This window comes from Balearica regulorum, chromosome 7, assembly GCF_011004875.1.
Source record: "Balearica regulorum gibbericeps isolate bBalReg1 chromosome 7, bBalReg1.pri, whole genome shotgun sequence".
Lineage (NCBI taxonomy): Eukaryota > Metazoa > Chordata > Aves > Gruiformes > Gruidae > Balearica > Balearica regulorum.
In genome coordinates, this window is record NC_046190.1 from 36,504,882 (window position 1) to 36,522,469 (window position 17,588).

The window sequence follows — 17,588 nt, forward strand, 5'->3', positions numbered from 1 at the left end:
GAAACTTGGATCTCCTCTTTTAGAGCTCAGTCCTGTCCTAAGTTCCTCCAAAATCTGTGCAGTTTCTCACTTTCTTCCCTAAAATGGACAGTGCATATTGTTCTGGTTAGGACTTAAATACTACAGCATACCTTGGAAGAAGTGAGGTGTGCTGGGCACATGTTCAGCAATTGTAAAGTATTTTTAATGTTTTTTAGGGTTTCTATCCTCTGTTGTTGCTCAAAGTGATGAGGCTGTGAAATCTGGGGAGCAGCCTTTTTTGAGCACCTTAAGACATCAGGTTTTGGCCAGTTCCTATATCCAGATGCGTGGGTGGGTAAAACATTCCTTATTTTATTTATGCCAGGAACTGAAAAGGTAATTAATTACTCGGGTCATGAAGCCTTTATAGATCAGGATAGTATTCAGTCCTTTTTCTCAGCTCCTACAGTATTTTACTGGGGCAAGTGTTTCTACAGGAGAAAAGTTTTTAAATTTCAGTATTTTTCTCTTTAAACAAAAGTATTTCCGATGTCAGCTTTTTCTTTTCAAAGTGTGATGCTAGAACATGAATTTTCTAGCAGTAACTTCCTCTGGAGCAAGCTTCCAAGCTATGGGCATATCACAAAATAATCTGAGTGGTGTACAAATTAATTAAAGGCTAAAAATCAGAATCATACATATTGAACACAATAAAACTACTGATCTCTGAAAGACTGAATACAGCTTTTTTCATTTTAGTGTTTTGCTGCGAAAACGATTTTGCACTTGGATTACTATTTTGCTTTTTTTCTACTCCCTCATTATTATTTTACAGCTTTCTCTGACACAGAGTGACATCAGCCATATTGGCTCCATGAAAGTAGAAGGCATTGTTCACCCTACAACTGCTGAAATAGACCTCAAGGAGGAAATAGGTGAGGTTCTGCTACATGCAGGAAAAAACAGATCTAGAGTTGGAGCAGTAGCTGGTCTACTAGGTGTCATCTGAGATTCCATCCTGTTTCATCTGAATCTTCCCCAGGCCGTAAAATTCTGAATATCAGGCTGGATCTGACTGGGTATAACAGTCTAATCACTAATTTATCTTTTTTTTTTTAATGATGACTTACGACAATCAAAACACAGATAATTTGTTGAAGCATGTGAGCAGCAAAGGTGTAAATAATCATTATTGCGGTCTTTATTGGATTATTTTTACATTTGCCTCTGAAAATTCTGTGATTAAAAATTATGTATTAATAACACTTCTAATTACGCTTTTCACTGTAGGATTTTACATAGTTTAGAAATACTCATGTACAAAGCCTTATACTGCTCACATGAAATAAGGAAATATTATTACTGCTGGTGTACAAATATGGAAATTGAAGGAAGAAGGAGGTAAAGAAGATGCAGTCAGTTGCATAAAGAGGCAGAGAACCTAGTAGCAGGCTTTTGGATCATTGTTTTGTACGGTCAGTCATCAAGACCTTTGCTGGCATCCAAGCTGTGTTTATTTCAGAATGTAGTAGAGTTTGGATGTTGAGTTGATTTTGGAGGCTGAAAATCTGAGTCCTGAAAATCCCACTCTTCACTATTTTAGCAATAAGTCAGAGTAAGATAGCATTGTTAGAGTTAATTATATTAATTTCTGATAATAACATACAGGGAGTTTCAAAACCAATGAAAAAAAGTAAACTTTATATGTGGCTAGATAGAGTGGTAAACATAAACAGCTGCTGCTAGGAGGGAAACAGGATAATATGTGTACAATGCTCTTCTTTTAAATAAGGTAGAGTTGTTTTTTCATGCTGATACTTTGAAGCCAAGGCCTTTTGCTCCGTGTCCTTGCAGGCAAGGCATTGGAAAAGGCTGGAGGGAAAGAGTTTTTAGAAACGGTGAAAGAGCTTCGCAAATCTCAAGGACCTTTGGAAGTTGCCGAAGGTAAAAAGGATACTATGCTCTCTTTTGGAAATGGCTCGTTTCACATATTTTTGTCTCTGGACATGCTGATCTGTTCTTGATTGTATGTGTGCCTTTGCTTTGTGTGATGTAAATGTTTCTGTTTCTTCTTTGAAGCTGTTGCTGATAATGGACAGCCTGCTTAGAGGAAAAAAAAAAAAGGAAGGATGTGCATGCTGTGCATGTTCTGTCTTTGGGCTGCTAGGTGCCACCATAAGTTAGAGCAGGATGATTAATTTATCTTAGGCAATTTCTGTCTGTGAGAGTCAATTAATTAAAAAAGGAAAACTCGTGCTGTCACCTACGTGCCATCTTTCCTGTCCTGTTTGTACCACATTCCTTAGCGAGAATCAGAAACAGCTCTCAGTCTGAGGTATAAGAGCAGCAGTGGTTTATAAATTATTCTACTTTATGCAAATTAATGAACAGTATAATCCCAACAATTACCTTCCTTTGAAGACAAATAAAGATGTGATACGATCTTTAGAACTGGCATGCTTTTGGAAGAGCAATTGCTGCTTTTCTCCCAGGCACTACAGCGACCTTATAGAAACACGAATTACACAAGAGCTCCCTTCAAATGTTTAAGGCGTCTATAGCAGTGACTAGTTTGGAACTTGAGGTTATGCCTTCCTTTGTGAACAAATTAAACCAGTTCATAAGGGTTGAAGGTGGCTGAAGGGTAGATGGAGAGAAGTTACAATATATCTTCTAGTGCACTATTTGGCTTAGTATCTCAGTGCTGAAGCAACTAAATGCTTTAAATAGTCTACTTCTGGAAATTTCCTAAATTAATAGCCTAATTTTATAATCTCAAATAAGATTCACTTTTGCTTCACTTTTGCATTGAATCAAAAATATATGCCATAACATCACAGTAAACTACTTTTCTCTGTCAACATCACTACCAAACTAGAAAATAGAGTCCTTTTATGCTATTAAGGCAGTCCAACGAAAGAAGATAATCTTAGTTTAATAGCAATAGGAAAATGTATGCTCTCAAGCATTGTGGTGTGTTGCTGTGTTTGAAATTACCCCTTCTACTGGTTTTGAGGCAAGCGATAATAAATGGTTGTTACCACTTGAGCTCCAGCCTAATGGGCTTGAATTCAAGTGCTGCTCACAGGATACCTGTGTTGTTTTCAGTCAATTTGCTCCCTATAGTTAAAGGCCTGACACTTCTCTCCTGGTTGAAATTTAAGTAGTACAGTGAAGCATTAGACAGAATTCCTCTGTGCCTGCAACAGAATTCCTTTGGGATGGTGGTCAAGTGAGTAAATCCAAGTTTTTCATCCTTGGGCATTAATTGCACAGCTAATTTCAGGGTGTTTAACCTGAGATTCCCGAGACTCAGATTTTCAGAAGTGTTAATGATCACAATTGCAAACTGATGCCATGCTGTGGACTCTGCAGGTCCTGGAGAGCATATTAAGCTTTCTGAAAAATTGGTCTGAGATTCCCAATTGGACATAACTTGGAGACTTTCAACAAACATCTTTGATTTTCCTGTCGTTGACTGAAATTACCCAGCTGTGAAGTGGGTCTGAATATTACTCCCTAACACTCTGGAGCTGTAATGATGATGCAGGGGTATTTGTGCAAAGCATTCAGATAAGGCTGTGACAGCACTGCAGAAATGTCTGTTGGGGGATTAACGATACTGTGTTCAGTGCAAGGTTTTGATATTTTGCATAAAACAAATCCAGAGGCCATGCTGCATGAGAAAGCTATGAAGTGTTATTGAATAACCGTGTATTAACCAAATGAGCCCTGGTTTCTTTGGTCTCTAAAGAAATAATAGTTGATCACGGAAGTGGTGATGAGATAGTCAGATTATGATTGCAAGTGAGCCATTGTGGCATATTTTAATTCCTAATGTATTTCTTTGGAGAAGTAATGTAATTAAGAAAGTACGTTGGATTGAGAGGTCATTGCAGGGTGATTTCTATTCAAACCTAAATGTTATATTTTCATTTGTGTTAGCTGCACTTACTCAGTCTAGCGGCCTAGCAGCAAAGTTTGTCATCCACTGTCACATCCCACAGTGGGGCTCAGACAAGTGTGAAGAGCAGCTTGAAGAGACCATAAAGAACTGCTTAACAGCCGCAGAAGACAAGAAGTTGAAGTCCGTGGCTTTCCCCCCGTTTCCCAGTGGCAGGTATGACTCTTTCTGCGTAGGAGGATTCTGTATCAGGTATAATTAGCTGTCAGGGAGCTGCTGTTGTGATTGGGAGATACCCGCTGGTCTGTGGGGCTGATCCTGCCTCCAGAGAGGGCTGTGGGAGGTGCTGTGTGACACCATGCTTCTCCAGATTAAAAGAGCTTGAAGTGCAGTGTTTGCATGGAATGACCAGAAAGCCCTCATATAGAGAAATTAGCTGACCCACACAAGAGCCGAGTGGAATTGCTGTGTTTTCTATTGCTAGGCAGTGATTTTCATTCTTCTATCTCAGTTTTTAGGTCTCTTCATTTTGCTGTGGTGAATTTTTTTAAAACCACATTTGTACTAATAAAAGCATACCAGCATAATACTGAAGGCAAGTAATGGTGATGCAGCCTGAGCTAGATAAATGTGGGGTCTTCACTTAAGTCATCCCGAGAATATAGATTAAACAGACTAGTCACACGAAATGTTTTCTTTCAAAAGAAAATCAATGTTTCTCAAATATAGTTCTGTTTTAAAAAAGGAACTATGAAACCAACTGTGAAACTACATATTTCTTTCTCAATAATGAGCAAATAAAATATGCTTGACTAAGATGTCCACAGTATTTATCTTTTTTTCTTTTTTCTTTTTTTTTTTTAAACTGACAGTTTGTTAATCCTGCTTGGTCTCTGATCACAAGAAACCTTGCACAAGCCCTGCTAACTGGAGACGTTGTTCTTTTGTGTTGGAGTTGGCATGCTTATGTTTAATTTGAAACGTCACTACTGATTTTGTTAGCAATGCCCAAAGAGTACATAGTACCATCCAGTTGTGTTAGCCTGGTAGTGAATAAAATGGAAGTACAATTGCGTTTTGATCGGTGAAATCACCACGCATCACTGAATACACAGGAGGTGAAAATGCCATTTTTATACAGATACTTTTCAAGACAAAATAGTATTTTTATGGAGCAGGACAAAAGAATAAGTAGAGAGGCAGTGCAATTTTTAATGATTTTTCTTCCTTTATACACAGATCATTTGTTTATAGTGTTCAGTCAAAGTAAAATACGATAAATTGTTTTACCACTCAGTATTATTAAAGTTCAGCTTTTAAAAATTAACTGTAGCTTTTAATGCCAATAGAAATAGTCACTATAGACCACATGTCTCCTGTGAGCGTTATCTAAGAATAATCCAGTCTTGGAGCATTAGTCTTAGTGCAGATCCTTCTGCTGCTTAGTTCTATTTCACTCTCTGTTGCTCTTACAATTACTCCTGCTAACAGAAAATAGAGTAAGTCTTACCAGGTGCTGCTAGTTTACACTTGATTTATCAAAGGACCTCAAAGTTGTCTGAAAAAAGGCGGAGTTTTTCAAGTAAGACTTAATGGTTTAGCTGTCGTTTTATTTCGTCTACATGTGTGCCCAAGAAATGCTGCATTTGTTGGGTAGATCAGGAATGATGCTGTATTGGTTCTGTGAATTTTCATCTTTCCTCTGTCCCATCTTAGGGACTGTTTACAGTAACTGATACAATGTAGTAATAGATGGGATATCTCACTTTTCACCTCTATGATCTTGTCATTAGAGAAATGCAGTTTAGATTAAATTATTTGTGCTGTGAAGCAGGTATAAATGAACTGAAAAACATTTTCAAAAAGTCCTTGCTGCCAGAAAGGCGTGTGAGCTTGGGTTGCTGCAGATGCTGTTCAGGGACTAAAAGTAGGAAAATCTGTTTGCTAGTGATCATTTGGATTACAGTGGATATGGATACAGCAGTTGTTCATGACTAGTTTCCCAGCTCTTTTTTGGATGGTTTTTAATATAAATTTGATAAGTAGTCTGCTATCACTAATATGATGTTGAGTAAGGAGAAGTGAGTGGTACTAAACTTAGTGAGATAAAACCAAATGCACATGACAGTGCTATCAGAGAGGGGGGAAAAGAAAAAAGCCTGCAAAGGCAGCTCTGGATGCTATTAAAAGAAACACCATAATTTTTCAAGTGTAAGGATTGTTAGGCACTGGGATGGGTTATCTGTGTATTCTGATGTAGCCCATCACTGAAGATCTTTAAGTGTAGGTTAGACAAACTTTCTTCAGAAGCAGGAAGGTTATACGTAATCCTGCCTCAGAGGAAAGACATGGGCTAGGTTATGCTGGCCAATTTTTTTTTTGCATGAATCTAACTTCCTCAGGAGCATTAACATGCAGTGGAATCTAAATAGGAGGCATTAAACTCAAGAGCAGCCAGCAGAGTTAGTCCAAAGACCCATCTGAAATCTCAGCTGGGTCTTAACTCAGCTTCAGACAATTCAGCATGCCCCAGTAAAGTCTCATCTCCAAGGTACGTGGCTTCCTACGTGCTGATGTAACAAGCACTGCATTGACACTCTTCAGTGTTGTACAAAATCAGTAGAACTCTTGCAAGCATTGTCAGACAGCAGGGCAACTCCAGCAGGGAATGCAGGAGAGTGTCCTTCCCTCCAGATGTCAGTGGCTGGCACAGATGTACTGCTTCGGGAAGGGATGCTTTCTAGGTCAAGGAATCTGTTTAGCGTTAGACAAGTAGAACAACGTGGAGACCTTCCTAAGCATGAGCATACTGCAAGGCAGAGTATTTAATTAGATAAGCATCAAGTTCAAAGTGTGGAACAGTTCTTGAAATTATGTCCAGTATTACAGCAGTCGTATTTTTATATAGAGATGCAAAGCAGCTGACCTTCATAGTAACTGTGCTCTTTGCGATGTGCTCTCAGCCCGTTCCCTTGTAGCGTGGAAATGAGGGTGAAGGAACTGTGTTGCAGCTGAATGGTTTTGTGACTTGAAAAGGAGCGTGAGAATGGTTATGATGGGGAAAAATGCTGCTGCCCAGAAACTTGAATCTCAAGGATGTGGGCCAGGTGACCCAAAGTTGAAGTCCACTTACTGTAAAGCCTAGTAGCTTTTAACTTTTCAGATTGTAGGTTAGAGAACACTACCATCAAAATGAACGAATGAATGTGTCTTGGCCTCCATTGGGCTTGGGGTCGTAATTTCAATTATTTCCACTGAAGTCTGAAGCAAAGTATTTTTAATGACAGGGTGAGGAAGTCAGCTAAGTAGTTGATGGTTTTTTGGTTGGGTTTTTTTTTTTTCCAATTTTCAACTTGAACTTTTTAGCCTGCCCAGTATAGCATGGAAAAGTTTAATTCTAAGGGAAAGTGTTAAAAAAATTTGTGTGTTGTGAAAAGTTGAAGCAAATAAAAACAGTAACTATGCCAGCAAGGAAACTTAATACAGCAGCAGATGAATATTGCTATCAAAACCTTGGGGTTTGCTTCTGGGATTTACAATTGCAAACTGCAACTGGCACTACCTTAACAGCAGCCGGTAGCTGGTACAGCTATGGCCTGTTCCTTTCAGCATGAGGCATGCATAATGCTTGCACAGGTGGCTGACACTCACTTGTTCTGTTTTCTTCCCCTACCACATAGAAACTGCTTCCCAAAACAGACGGCAGCCCAGGTGACTCTAAGAGCTATTTCCACGCATTTTGACGGCACCAGCTCTTCCTCCTTGAAGAACATTTACTTTCTGCTCTTCGACAGTGAAAGTATTGGCATCTATGTGCAAGAAATGGCCAAGCTAGACACTAAGTAGCCACGGCAGCCAAATGAAACTTTATTTTTCAACAAACTTGAGTAGCATTAAAAGCATTAGAGGTGGGTTTTATTTTTTCAATGTGATGAGGAGGGGGAGTGGTAGTAGTGTGATGTGTTGTGACTTGATGAAGAGCTGTGACTAGAGATGAGAGGGGTTTAGTCCGATTTCTTCATGCTATCAGCATCCTCTAGCCATTTATATCACCTTAAGCAATTGAGTTACCATCTCTTTTCAGGAGTTTTAGTGTCCCTTGTTACTTTAGTTTAGAAGTTTTTAAAGAGTAACCTCATTTTAGATTTGTAGTGATGAATTTTTCACGCGCACACACACACACACTTTAAAGAAAGCTCTTAAAAATGTTCTGCTCCCTTTTCCCCTCCCTTGAGGGTGGATGGTAAACTTCTGCCTCCAGCCCATGGAAAGGGGAAAAGGATTTTAGAAGTGATGCATGAGGAGCTTCTGTTTTGCTTTTAACTCACAATAATCTCTGTAATTACTGAGAATATTTCATGGTGATTTTGTTTGTTTTATAAGAAAAAAAGAAAAAGATGTGTCAAGTGTGGTTATTATTATAAACCCTACTTTTGCTCTGGGAATTTCTCACCTTAAAAAGAAAAACGCAAAAATCCCAAGAAAAAAGCAGCAGCATCTGTAATTAAGTGCTTGCTGTATCACACTTAGAGCACTGTTAGCTGGTTAGTTGTGTGCTGAGTAACGTGATTAAAGCTGCTGTGGAGATGTTGACACAAAGCTGTATTATATTCCATTAAGTTCCAGGATTACCATAGCCTGTTCAAGGCTTTAGGCAGGCTTTCCCGAGGCAGTGCTGTGAGCCGTTCTTCCTGCATGCTGCAGAGCAGATTCCAGATCTGTAAGAGGCAGGTACTTTTAGAAGAGCAAGAGTAGAGAAGGCCAGGAAAAAAACCCCACATAACAAACAAACCACAGAGATTTTGAAAACCACAGTGTTTATTGTTACAAATCAAGGTAAACCAACTTTCTTGCTCAGAGCTATCTCAACAGGGAAATAAAAGAAACATTCCTTCCCTGGTTTTTATCTTGAGAACTTCACTGCACTTCATTTGGAAAGTACCTCCTTCCCCTTTACAGCAAGGCAGGGCAGCATGCTGACAGGTGGCTTTAGGAGGTGCTGCCAGAGACAGTATCAGTCTGTCCAAGCAATAACAACTCACCCTCACTCTCTTCCAGTTGCTGTATTCCTTGCTGGTTTGTTACTGATTCCCCTCTTAAGAGGGCATTGTCTGGCCCATCGTCTTCCAGCTCTTGGAGACAAACAGGTCCTGGCTCTTAGCAATGGTTACCAAGAGACGTCCCACATAGTAACCGTTCACCTGGCCTACACCATCATTCCTGCCCATTGAAAGCAGGAATGTTAGTGACCCTGGAAAGAAGATGTAGAGGTTTAACCTGAGCAGTTTCAAAGCTAAGTATCAAACCCTACTACATGTAGGTGTTGCACTTCCTCCCACCCCTCCCTTCCCAGACACCCCCCATACCCACATGTGCTCCATGGCAAGGAAAGCAGCAGGCCCAAGGAGAGCTACTCACAACTCTACCATCTGCTCTACCTCTTATATTAATGGGATTGCTGAAGGATTGGGCTGTCTGTGTGCATGATGTAGAATGATTCTCTCCTGCCAAGAGGGAGTCCAAGAAGTAGACAATAAAATTTAAGTAGAAAGAAATGTAAAGAGACAGGGTAGCCTTTGAAAACCTAACTGATGTCCAGATGTCCTCCATCCATGTGGAAGAGCTTTCAACATAGTTACGGTAAGTATTTACATAAGTTGCTTATTAATGAGATCCATCACCTGGCTAGACTTGAGACTAGATTGTTCAGTTTGTGTTTGTTGTATAGTTTAATGAGAGAAAGGGGGGAGAAAAAAGTCATCTCCTTGTTCCTAGGATTCAATTGGACAGTAAGCAATTTAAAGAAAAGGAAACAAGTTTGATGAATAGCAGACCAGTAGATTTATCAGGAAGACATTAGTGAACAAAGGACACATTGCATCCGTAGACTGACACAGGTAATTAACATCTACAGTGTCTTTGGCAAGAGCTAAGATGAAGCCTGAGCTATAAGCTTATATAGTCAATCCCAATTTTGAGTTCCTTCATCTTTAATCGGTGTCCCCTGCAAGTTCTGATGTGTACGTGTTAAACAGCTGTTCCCTGCAGAAAAGCAGCCCAACAGCTAAGGCCAGGTGCTAGGAGATGACCTTACCTGGCTCATAGGTTTTAAGAGGCTTATGTGTCAGGCTGTTGATGATATTTGTCACCACAACGTTGGCGTGGAGCCCAGCGTGGTAGGCCATCTTCGGTTCTTTCAGATCTGCACAGTCCCCAATGGCATAGATGTTCTCGTAGCCTTCCAGCTGGAGGTGCTTGTTAACTTTCAAAGCACCGTTACTTGCCATTTTGTCCCCTGTTTTGCCAAACAGTAAGTGTTCAGAAGGAGCTTTGTGTTGCTGCTTGTGGGCCAAGACCCCAAAATGACAATGATGTTATCAAACATGTCATTGACACAAAGCAAGGAGTTAGTTTTTTGCTCTCTCTTCTACATACTAGGGAAGAGGTGCTTTTTGCCTTGCTGTAGTTAATTATTGCTGTCTCATGCAATGAATCATCCTTTGATACTTCAGCAGAAACATCAAGAAACATTAAGAGCTAGCATACACAGCCTGAGAACGAGACTGTGTAATGGTAACACTGCTCCATAGTTGTCCTGCCAAAACTGAAGTTGGGCTGTAAGAGGACAGACTAAAGGTGTATTACTGAGTAATTGATCAGCTGAATGCCCCGTGTCATTGATAGTTCAGCAAGAACACTGAATGTGCTGAAGCTATTCTTGCACAGAACTCAGCAAGTTTATATCTAGGATGAAATCCTGGCCTTGGCAGCAGGAGTTGCCATCAACTTCTAGGTGCCATCTGCCTCATGCTGAACTAGGACACCAAGGTTCCTCGGAGGTATTAGCAGATTATTGATCTATGGTCTGTAAGTTTCCGAAGTTAAGTATTTAATGCGATGTTAGAGCATTTGCTGTATCATGGAATAACCACTGCAGGTTGTAGAAGTAGAAGGTTGGTTCCTAACCTCACAGTACTAAGTACAAGACATTGAAGAACTGTGTTGCTTCTCCCCACCCGGTGGGGTTTTTTCCACTTACCAAATGCAGCCGCATATGCTGAAGAGTTAATCTTTATCCCCGTGCACAGGACCACCATGTCAGCAACCACCTCGGTGCCCTTTTCTGTCCTTACTACAGTGTCCTTCTGGAACCGGTTTAGCGTGAGGTTTTCTGCATTGCTGACCCTTTCACCTGTTGCAACAGAGAGCGGTGGGTAACAAACCTTTATTAGGCTGCCATTTCCAGCTAGCTCAGAAGTTTCTAGAGGAATGGGAATTCAAGGGAGCCGTGCTTAGTCAAAGTCAGAAAGAGACGCTTTGGCTAAAAGAAGAGCAGCTTATAGAGCTTCAGAGTCTAGCTCTTCAGAAGCATCGTTAAGTACGTACTTAATAGGAGGCGCACTCCTTTTCTGAGGAGAATCTCTTTCACCTCCTGACGGACACTATCTAGCAGCTCCACATCCGCTAGTGCAATTTTTGAGTGAATGAGGGTGACCTGTTGGGGACAAAACAGCAAACAGGGGGACACAGGAATGGGACAGGACTCGCTGCGTGCTGAGCAGGAGCAGCTATAGGTAGCTAGCTTCCACCCTGCTTCATGCCCAAGGAGAGTGAGCCAGTGAAAGGCATCTAGTGCCAGTAATTGCTGGTGACAGGTTATAGGGCACTCTCAGAAGAGGAGGCAGTGGGGGCGAAGGCTGCCATTGCATGGAAACTCCTGATTTGCAGTGAACTCGGATATTTCCAGCAGGACTATCACAGAAGAGCAGAAACAAGGATGAAGTTACTATTAACTAACATGCTACTACCTCTTTGGCTGGATACTCTGTTTTGATCTCTGCAGCCATCTCCACTCCAGCAGCACCACCTCCCACTACCAGGATGCGCTCAGATTTCTCAATCTTGAAGTAAAGAAGAAGCTCATGTTACAAGAGAACTGTTATGTGCAGGAAGTCAGAGACCTTCAGCCACGCTGTGAACAGGCCTTTCTGAGATACAACAGCAATAATCCACCTAGTTTAAGAGGAAACAAAAAATGCACTCTTCCTGTGTACACTGTAACTCTGTTGAACATTTTAGGTTTCCCCTGGAGCATGCAGAATGCTAGACAAGCTAGCACCATGCTCCTTGTCCTGGCCTGTCCCTGCAGGCATCGTGGTGTCTTGTTCTTAGACACAGATGGCTCCAGGTAGCCACAGTGGTGTCTGGGATAGGGAAGCTGAACAAAGGCAAGGAATGCGTCCTAAGAAATAAGTTGTTTCCTCACCTCCTTAACCATGTCTTCATAGGTCTGGATGGCACTTTCCATGTCAATGACTTTGTTGAACTTCCCAGGGAATGGCCCATCGCTGCCTGTTGCAAGAATGAGATGGGAGTAGTGAAGCTCCTGGGAAGGCAGAAGGTGGAACAGGACGTTAGACCTCTTAAAAACGGAGCCTAGAACATGGTCATTGCCTCCTAGGTACTATTCACTCACTCCCCCTCCTCCAGCTCCCACTGATAACTAGAAAAGTACTTGCCACTCTCAGAAAGTGACTTTAGGAAGAGACCTGTCCAGGTGCCAAGAAGTAACTGCCTTCCTCAGGGTCTGAAAGAAGTACCATTCTTCAGATGAGCTGAGAGCTTTGAAAAAAGCTCTTGAAAAAAGTACCATAAGCTTACAGGAAATAACCTGGTATTTATAGCAAACACTGAAGCTACCATCACAGCTGGCTCCAGAGACAAACGTCTCTTCTGAACAGAGATGAGATGCTCTGGCTGGAAAGAGTCATCAGAGCTGCTGCCCTTGTTTCTGCCTGCAGTTAGATAAGGGTTTGAGCTCCAGGTTTAATTGTTCAGCTCTAATCCAGCTCTGAGAATAAAAGCTCATTTGAGCACTAGGTGGGGTGTGGTATTTAGTGCACACCCACACCGCACAGCTCTAGGCCACTTAGCTTGGCTAGAAGGGATGGTGCCATTCAGTGCGTGCAGGGAGAGATGGTCTCTGCTACTAACCTCTTCAGGATGATTAAATGCTTCAGTCTTTCCCTACGTTGCCTCTTGGTTTTAAGGGAGATGGTTGGGGTCCTGCTTCTGTCTGGGGCATCCCTCCATACAACTAGGTCATTGGTTTCATTCCTTTCTACCTCCTAGAGTCAGTGTTAAGCACAAGCATTTGTATATCTGCCCACAGGTGGTAGAAACCTAGAGGAAAGCAACCACTGCCTTCCCAGAGGGCTTGGCTTGTGGCTTGTTTGGGGTCAGGCGTTTCAGCCAAGCTGAGGGTTACATCAGAACAGCAATCCTGTTGTGTGTGTCAACTCTGAGCCCAGGGGTATGGATCGGTCAGGGTTCGTGTGCTCAGCTGAGCTGCACTGTAGGAGGTATGGGGGTGTTTGCGGCAACCGAACAGCGTTCCCAGTTCTCGTCCAACTCGAGGGCAAAAGACAGTTTGTTTTTCCCAGAGCATGATTCTGCCCTGCACACCCTCCTCTGACAGATGGGAGTTACACTCCTCTTCCTGCTCAGAGGCACGTTTTCTGTAGGTGCCCCGTGCTCCTGCTCATCTCGGTTTTTCCCCCCAGAGGACTCCAAGCATGGACAGCAGTCTGAAACCTAAATTCCAAGTCACTTCTCCAACCGGACACATTGCCAGTCAAAGCCAACATAGCCTAGATTTGGAATACTGTGTTCTTGCAGCCAAGGCATAGCTGAAAATACACCCTAAGAAGGAGAGATTTACAACACGCCCTGCTGAAGGCTGACTCCCCACGTTAGTAGGTGATTCCATAAGGCAGCCAAGTTACTCATTGCAAGTTATTGCATCACCCACCTCACCGTCACTGAGCAAGACTTGTTGCCTCCCAGGGTCTATGCCAACAACTTTGCCTTGTCGGAAGCTGTCCCCAAAGGTGACAGAATAGGAGATGAAAGTCTTCTTGGCAAATCCTGTGGTAAGAGGAGACAACAGAGAGGCAATCTCCCTCTGTGGAGGCTAACAAACCGCTCTTCCCTTTTCCCCTCATGCCATCTTTGCTCAGAAAAAAAGCATTGTGTGCACCTTGGACCACAGGGTGGGTCTCTGCTGTGCGTTATCACTGCCCAGCAATGAGCTTCAGGACCTTTGGCTCAGATTTGGTGACAAGATCAGCTGCTCAGAGGCCAGGTGACACCCTCAGCTAGATTGCTTTGTGTCTGGTCCCCAGGCAGAATCTCCTGTACAGATTTGCCATTAAGTGCTCCACTGTGGTCAGGGGCATTTCAGGCAGGATGTCGGAGGCGTTTTGTCATGTTATCTGCCTCTCAGAACAAGCTCTTGACATCCTTTTGATGCTTGTTCCCAGCCTTGAGCATGAGATTTTTTTTCCCCCTAAATCCCCAGTGACTGGAGCAATAGGGTTAGCCCGGTCTCAAGTGAGACCCCAGACAAGCCTGAGCAGCTCACCAACAGGATTTTATCATCCAGGGCCTCACTGCTGAGCTGCTTGACATTTCAAGTACCAGATAGAGAAAGACATTCAATTCACCCCTTCCAGCTGCTGCTGGTTTTAGCTTAGTCACCATCGCAAAAAGGACCATCCAAGTAGTTTTTGCTCAGTTTTCCCAGCAGACGTGCAATTGGCTTAAACTCCGTGGGTCCTCCCAGAGCCAAGTAGTTGTTTTCCAGACAGAAAAACATCACTTGGGCAGAAGAGGCATTTTCAGTACCCTGTGCCTTGCTACTCCCCGAGTTCCTCCGAGCTGCTGCACTCACTGGCAGGGGTACGAGAGCCGACCCGCCGGGCCCCGTGCAGGGGGAAGGCCGTGGAAATCAGTTGAGCCCTTACCACTCTCCACGGCGGCACGGAGGGCAGCGACGTTGTGATGGAAAGCATCTCTCACGTCCACCAACAGGAAAGGGATGGCCCAGGACTTGAGCAGGCTGGCGGCCGCCGTTCCTCCGAAACCGCCTCCGACCACCACCACCCGCACGGAATCGTCCACGGACACGCGGGATCCCATGGTGCGGCGCTGCCCCGCCCGCTCCCTGACTCAGCGCAGCGCCCGGGAGGGCGGGCCGAGCCCCGGCCAGCGCAGCCGGAGCCCAGAGCGGGAGGGGGCTGGCCCCGTACGGGGGAGGGACATCCCCCCCCCCACGGCAGGGGTTGTGTTACAGCCTGCCACACGCAGCCTTGTACTCGCTCTCCGCCTCTCCCCGCGGCGGGAGGAGTCAGGTTTGCCGGCCGATAAGCTGTTGCAGCCGTAAAGCTGCGGGGAGGAGCTGGGTTTCTCAAGGTTTGAGTTCAGCTTGCAGACCTTGGCTCTCCCGGCAAGGGAGGGCAGGCAGCAGGGCGAAGTGTCTGCCCAGGTGAGCACCAGAGGCCCAAGTACAGATTTTTTTTCACCTTCCTTAAGTCGCCCCACGTGCATCCTCCAAGTGAAAAGGGGTCTGTGAGGGTCTTGTGAACCAAGGGTGATAGGCAAATGCCCAGAGACCAGGGAAACTGCCCCGGCTGAGCCAGCCAGCTCGGGGATGGCAGCTGCAGCCTGGCAGCAGGTAAGGATGCTGTGTGAGCCAAGAGGCTCAGCTAATGCTGAGGGTGTGTGGTCAGCCCTGCCAAACCCCAGCATTAAAAGCCACGAGCTCATCTTTAAAAAAAAAAAACAAAAAACCAAACAAAACCAAAAATTGAGTCTGTTTTGTTTTGTTTTGGAAAGTTCATGGACATTGGGCTTTGTCTGCCCACCTTGGTTTGTCCTTTGTCAGCTATGAATGTTGGTTAAACACATGTTGGTTCCATGCCCCCTTTTGGGGGTGCAGCCGGGGCCTGGCAGCAGAGGGGTGCACGTTCCTGCCCTTGCTGTGGGACTTCATGTTTCACAGCCCTCGGTGGTGGGAAGCCCACAAACTGGCCGAGACTGCAGGCTGGGTGAATAATGCAGCCTGAGGATGGCCTGCTCCCTTCACCGGGAGAAAGGGCTCCCTTGGAGAGAGAAACAAAGATGTATCTGCTCTGAGCGGCAGCGGGAAAAGGAGCCCAGAGAGGGCTGTGCGAGAAGGACAGAGGGAAGAGGAGCTCAGCGTCACTGTGGTGGAGATAGTGGGATGTAAGGAGGAGCAGGGAAAGGCTGAAAAAGGTAGCGAAGGCCCCTGGAGGAGGGGAGCAGGGAGCGGAGAGGAAGGTTTGCAGTAAAAAGGACATTCAGATTGTGTTCTTCTGCAGGACGGAAATTACCCCGAGGACTGTAGGCTCCTGTGGCATTCCAGATAAATATAGCTGCCGGCCGTGTGGATAAATATAGCTGCTGTGCACACTGCGGCGTTGTGAGCTGGCAGAGCTGCCCCCACGTTCTCCTTCCCATGCTGGTTTGAAGGCTCCCTCTGCTCCTCATCCCTCCTTCAGCAAACACCAACCCGTGCCAAAGCCCCTTCCCAGCAGGGTCCCGAGCAAAACTCCCCCCAGCCTCAGGGGTGGGAGACGGACGATGGAATTTGCACCTTTTTTCCAGGAAAAGCAGGGCCTGGACTCGGGGTTGCCACCAGAGGGTGCAGCCAGCTCAGCCATGGGGACATGGGACATGAGTGTCCAAGTCCAGCGTGCGGTGCCGGACACCCTCCCCTCTGTCGCAGGAAGGGCTTGGGGAGTGAGGAGGAAGGGTGACAAAGGGGTCGAAAGCCTTGGAGGTGTTTCTGCTCTGCACAGGGTGAAGAGAGAGAGCTGGGAGAGGAGGGATGGAACAGCCGATAATACAGCCGGGAGCAGAGGAAGGTCCTTGGTAGGAAAGCCCACAGCCGCAGCTGAAATAAGCTAGGGGCAAGTTTGTGCTTTTTGTTACACAGGACTCAGCTGGAGGATGCTAAAACTTTCAATAATTTTTATTAATCCAGGGAAGATAAGTCCTCCAGAGCCTCTAAACACCGAGGCACTCGTTCTGGCCAGGAAGTAACGGGAGCTATGAATGTCCAGAGGCTGGGAAGTATCTCCAGGGTAGCAGTGCTCCAGGTCTGCTCCCTGTCCTCTCTCCTGGTACTTACGTGGGCACTGATCTGTGAGGGCCTGCTGGCATAGACTGGCGATGGCTGGTTTTGGGAAACAATAATTCAATGCAAAAATTGGAAAAAAACCCAAACCTGTCTCCATTTCTAAAAGGATGAACTCAGCAATCAAAACCTGATTTAAGCTTTTCCCTCAAATTACACAGACAGGCTTGCTTCACACCCAGTGTGTGTGAACCCATCCCCTTCCTGGCAGGGCTGGCCTTATCCGCATAATTCTCCCCCTTTCCCTGCACCTTTGTGCCCAGCGCTGGCTTTTACAGAGGCAGATTTTGGCTTTTCATGCCAGGCATTTGCATGTATTTTACAGCACATACCCACTACTGGGAGAAATCGATTCCTCCAAGAGTCCTCCCCTATTTTCCCCCATCACGTAGTGTTTTCCCCCTTCAGGTATATTTGCACCAGACCTGCCACAAAGAAAAAAGATCCCGTTCCTGCCCTAACTCTGCTGCTCACAAGGCAGATGTCTTCATCCTACCTCCAAGCCAAAGTCAAAGGCATTGCCAGTGGTGGTTTGGTTTTCCTCTGCCTGCCTTCAAATTGAGACAAAGTCACCGGCAAGGACAGCCCTCCACAGCATTGATCCCCGGCAATGAGCGTGATCATCAGGTGAATCCGGTTGTACACCAGAAGATCAGGGCCACCTTTCAACAAAAAAAGAGTAAAAAAACTTCTGGGCCAGTGAATTGGAGATACACCAACAAG

General features: G+C 44.6%; 2 protein-coding genes across 7 annotated transcripts in view; one reads left to right on the forward strand and one right to left on the reverse strand.

Moving 5' to 3' along the window:
* MACROH2A2 (macroH2A.2 histone) overlaps positions 1–8,263 on the forward strand; it is a 28,424-nt gene extending 20,161 nt beyond the window's left edge. For all 6 annotated transcript variants that reach the window (XM_075758930.1, XM_075758924.1, XM_075758929.1 and 3 more), the window contains 4 exons: positions 797–896; positions 1,816–1,905; positions 3,907–4,081; positions 7,546–8,263. In XM_075758930.1, coding sequence (XP_075615045.1) covers positions 797–896; positions 1,816–1,905; positions 3,907–4,081; positions 7,546–7,711 — 531 coding nt within the window. In that variant the 3' untranslated portion in view covers positions 7,712–8,263. The remainder of the gene's footprint in view (positions 1–796; positions 897–1,815; positions 1,906–3,906; positions 4,082–7,545) is intronic.
* Positions 8,264–8,665: 402 nt separating this feature from the next.
* AIFM2 (AIF family member 2) lies at positions 8,666–15,030 on the reverse strand. Its single transcript, XM_075758923.1, has 8 exons — positions 14,671–15,030; positions 13,677–13,792; positions 12,132–12,251; positions 11,674–11,766; positions 11,252–11,360; positions 10,905–11,057; positions 9,960–10,160; positions 8,666–9,116 (listed from the first exon to the last, which is right to left on the reverse strand). Exons 1-8 carry the CDS (start codon positions 14,843–14,845, stop codon positions 8,962–8,964), a joined length of 1,122 nt encoding a protein of 373 aa, XP_075615038.1. The 5' UTR covers positions 14,846–15,030; the 3' UTR covers positions 8,666–8,961.
* Positions 15,031–17,588: the final 2,558 nt, after the last annotated feature.

What these genes read in the sequence shown, in the direction of transcription:
- AIFM2 (XM_075758923.1), bottom strand. Translation starts at nt 14,845, where the DNA reads ATGGGATCCCGCGTGTCCGTGGACGATTCCGTGCGGGTGGTGGTGGTC. An exon ending in TCTTGCTCAGTGACGGTGAG is followed by an intron (nt 12,252 to 13,676) that starts GTGGGTGATGCA and finishes CTGCCTTCCCAG; the next exon opens with GAGCTTCACTACTCCCATCT. An exon ending in TCTTAAAACCTATGAGCCAG is followed by an intron (nt 9,117 to 9,959) that starts GTAAGGTCATCT and finishes TCTTCTTTCCAG; the next exon opens with GGTCACTAACATTCCTGCTT.